The sequence below is a fragment of the Pinus tabuliformis genome, chromosome 5_2 (assembly GCF_031772625.1).
Source record: "Pinus tabuliformis cultivar Carrire ecotype Pingquan chromosome 5_2, CPIR1, whole genome shotgun sequence".
NCBI classification, from domain to species: domain Eukaryota; kingdom Viridiplantae; phylum Streptophyta; class Pinopsida; order Pinales; family Pinaceae; genus Pinus; species Pinus tabuliformis.
In genome coordinates this window covers 193,067,120-193,071,102 of record NC_142306.1, presented here as the reverse complement: position 1 = coordinate 193,071,102, position 3,983 = coordinate 193,067,120, and the positions used below count along the sequence as shown (strand labels likewise).

The 3,983-nt window shown below is 36.9% G+C and overlaps 1 protein-coding gene across 1 annotated transcript; it reads right to left on the bottom strand.

Annotated features, from left to right (window-relative positions):
• Positions 1–1,845: 1,845 nt before the first annotated feature.
• On the bottom strand, positions 1,846–2,919 carry LOC149158223 (uncharacterized). Its single transcript, XM_089433922.1, has one exon. The coding sequence runs from the start codon at positions 2,917–2,919 to the stop codon at positions 1,846–1,848; it is 1,074 nt and encodes a 357-aa protein (XP_089290048.1).
• Between the last annotated feature and the right edge of the window lie 1,064 nt (positions 2,920–3,983).

Sequence of the window (3,983 nt, the reverse complement as noted above, 5' to 3'; positions counted from 1 at the left end):
GCTTATGTTGCTTCTCTCACAAGGAGTCTTATGCAAACTACTATGATCTCTATTGCTCTATCAAAGAGTCTTACGTAGTTTAATCTCTGATACGATGACAAAGAATGACACTGAAAAGTGGAGCAGAGATTTCTCTTCTCAAAATTTTTAAGGATTAAACAGATTACATTGTAAACATCAATAATAAATTATTGAAGTAAAACTCAACACCTATGGATTAGAACTGAAGGAAAACTGAACTACCTATGACACCTAGCAGACAACAGAATCAAATCTGATAACACCTAACTGATAGCTACTTGACAGTGAGATTAATATCTCAATACTACCCACTACTTTAAAAATTAATTGACATGAGAGATCTATATGTGTCTACACTTGTCAATATGTCCACACTATTAGCCAGTATTAAGGTTGGCCATTCAATTTCCTAGGCAGTGGTTTTGAGTTGGCTACAAATTGGATGCGAGTTAGACTTTATGAAGAAAATGTGTGCAGAAAATACGTGTTATAGAAATAAATGATGTATGTGTTATGATGTGTATATACACATGTTTAATCAACCATGATTAGTCAGGTTTAGGTTTTATGTTAGACACCTTGCACAATATCTTGTAACTATTAGCCAACTTTAAGTTACATTTAGTTATTACATAAGAGCTAGTTTTTAACTAAATATTAAATAATTTAATAAACATCTCTTTATCACTTATTCTTAAATAATTTTTTCTTTCCTTAGTAATGATTTCACCAACGGATAATTTTAAACGGCTAACCCTCCACAATGATGCACCCATGCTATTTATTCTTTCAGATCAATTGATTTCTCACCTTGTCCCTAGGATGAACCCCATTAGTTGGTTTGAAACGTCGACCCGATCGTAACGATGTGATTAATCCAAAAGACGAAATTCAACTTTAAGTTTGTTGTATTTTTTTATGGGCAATAGCTTGTGAGTTGGTTACATTATTAGATTCTATGAAATGATTTACAGATACACTGCTTGTTATAAAAACTGGTCGTTGCGTTGCGGATGGCATGCCTGCCAAATGATATCGATTGCATGTAAAAACATTGTTGACCTCAAAATAAAACATAGAATAATGATCTTCAAAAATGTAATGAGTTTAAAGCTAAAAACACAAGCTGACCCCAAAGTAAAATATAGGATATAATCATCGAAAATTTATATAATGACTTTAAAGCTCGAACTCAAGCATAGGATATGATCTTCTAAAATTTAATGAGTTTAAAGATGGAACTTAGGTTAATGCGGTAAAGTTAATGCTTGATAGAAACAGCTAAAATCACACAATCACAGAAACTCAATCATATATTATGCACAAATGGTGTGTGTGCAATCACACTCACACACCCGGATTACATTCAGATCACTCTATTAAATAGAGTTTTTGAGATCCAACTTATTCCTAATTTAGAGAGAGTGGTTGAGAGAATTTCTCAACCATCACAAACCAATTTCTCAAATTATGTAAGCATTAATTCCAACATCCCCCCTTAATGATTACATTACATGAAAATAACAAAATAATCAAGCTTATCAGTAGATGCTCCATCAAGTTGCCTCATAACCCTCGGAAAGGTGTAGTTGGCAAGTTGGATTCCCAAGTTCCCTTCCTCAACTCCCGAATCAAGGACCTCCCAAAGTCAATTACTGGACAGCATCCCAATCTGTCACATAACCTCATTAGGAAACCACCACGTCTACCACTAATGAGGGATCCTTCCCTACATCCGCAACTGCCATACTATCTGGACAACCATCCATATTGAGCCTTCCTACTACTTCTTGATTTCTTCAAAACATTTTATAATAATGGAAATTAAACTAATATAATCACAAATGTATTTTCCATCTGTTCTCTGTCCGGCGTTGTAATTGAAAAAGTAACTGGCATTGTCCACCCAAACTGACGTTCTCTGAATTTAAGGACAAACACCACTCTGTAGTTGGTATCCGGAGACAAAAGCCTGCAGTCGATTTGACCACGGACCTCCAACCACGAAACCACTGTTAATTCCGCAAGTACCTCGAATCTGGAGTCGTGTACATGTTGGGCCAGAATGCCAACCACTGGCGGAGCAAAGGATGAGAGGATTGTTTCAAATGATCGGTCCAAGGCATAGATAGTTGTTCTTTCCTTTTCAGGTACAATTTCTGCAAATATGGGATTGTTGGTGGCAGCTCCGTTCCATGATATGAAGATTCCCATGATGAAAAACATTAGGCCATGTGCCAACCCAGTAGAAGGATCACGAGGCATAACTAGCAGCAGAACTGCACTCAAAGGAATAGCCAGACCTGCACTTATTTGCGAAAGAATAATCCTTCCAGCATTTGGAAGGCGTCTGGCAATAACGTCCCTCATTCGCCCTCCAAACAATCCACCCAGGGAACACCCCACGGTAAACAGAGTCATCAGAAATGCAGTCTCTTCATGAGAGAAGCCAATGAGCTCCAGCCACATGGGTACAAACGATAGAGCCGACCATGGAAATGATCCCATGACCCCTTGAGCTACAAATATCTGAAAGCTCCGAATTCCCATCACTTTCTTCGCTTCTGCAACCATTATCTTCAGATCCGACCATATTGGTGACACCCCTTTCGTTCCATTTTCTCTAAAAAAATTCACAGATGCTATATCACTTGTACTGTTTAAAGAAGTTTTGGGCATCGAACCGTTTGAAAAATAGTAATAATAAGCAATTTGGATAAAGCCAGGCATAAGGAATTTGTTCCAGAGATCGTCCGAATAGGACACAGATTTGAAGAGCTTGGAGACAACTGACAGTCTGCTAATGTCGCGCGGCATAGTAAAGGAGAAAATGGCAGATATACAGCTCTCTGGCAGGTCCAACATACCTGTCTTGTGTTTGCGTTCAGCACCGGGCATTAAAAGACAGAAATAAAAACAATGTCGATTATGATGGACAAACAAAAAAAATGGATCTAGACTCACAATACACAGGCCTCTGATCCTGTGCTCTGATACCATGATAGAAACAGCTAAAATCACACAATCACAGAAACTAAATCATATATTATGCACAAATGGTGTGTGTGCAATCACACTCACACACCCGGATTACATTCAGATCACTCTATTAAATAGAGTTTTTGAGATCCAACTTATTCCTAATTTAGAGAGAGTGGTTGAGAGAATTTCTCAACCATCACAAACCAATTTCTCAAATATGGAATGTAAGCATTAATTCCAACAATGCCCTAATCAGGTAATCTAAAACGAAGTTGCTATAAGAGTTCCACTCTTCTTTCCCAATCAAATAGCTATGAAACTTTGCTTAAACGTTATCATCCCTACCTGCGATGCTCAGCCACAAAGAAACTTTGGTTAAATGGGTGATATAAAAAGCAAGTCAATAGAATTAATATGCGGTCAGCGACATACCGATCGCTATATACTTACCTTGGCAGGTATAACAAGTGGTGTAAGAGTTATGGTAGGTTTTCGATGAACCTTCATTGTTAGCCTGGTTTATGTTTGTTGTTAAAGTTTTCGATGGTAACTTCTAAGTTTGATGTAGTATTATTGCTTCTACGTATATTGGTTTTCTAATCTATTTGTTTTATAAATGAAATGATTCTCTACTATGTTGGTCTGAAGAGTGAGCACTACATCAGTATTCTTCCAAATCTTCTTGGATTTAGAGCATCAAAAAAGGAAAAGGAGAAGCGGCGTGAGCATGGCTTATTACTATGTCATGTAACTGCTTCTCAACTCCATTCTACTAAGGATTTTTTTCTTTTAGTGCGAGATTTGTGGATGCATAGAACGCAGGTGTAGTAAAATGGTCTTCTTCCAAGTAAGGTGTTGTTATTTTTTAGATTTAATGAGCACAATTACTTACAAAATAAGTTACAAATACATCCTGGTATAAATAGTTTATAATATTTATGACGTACCTCAATAGTTACTGTAGTGCTCAAATAGACAAA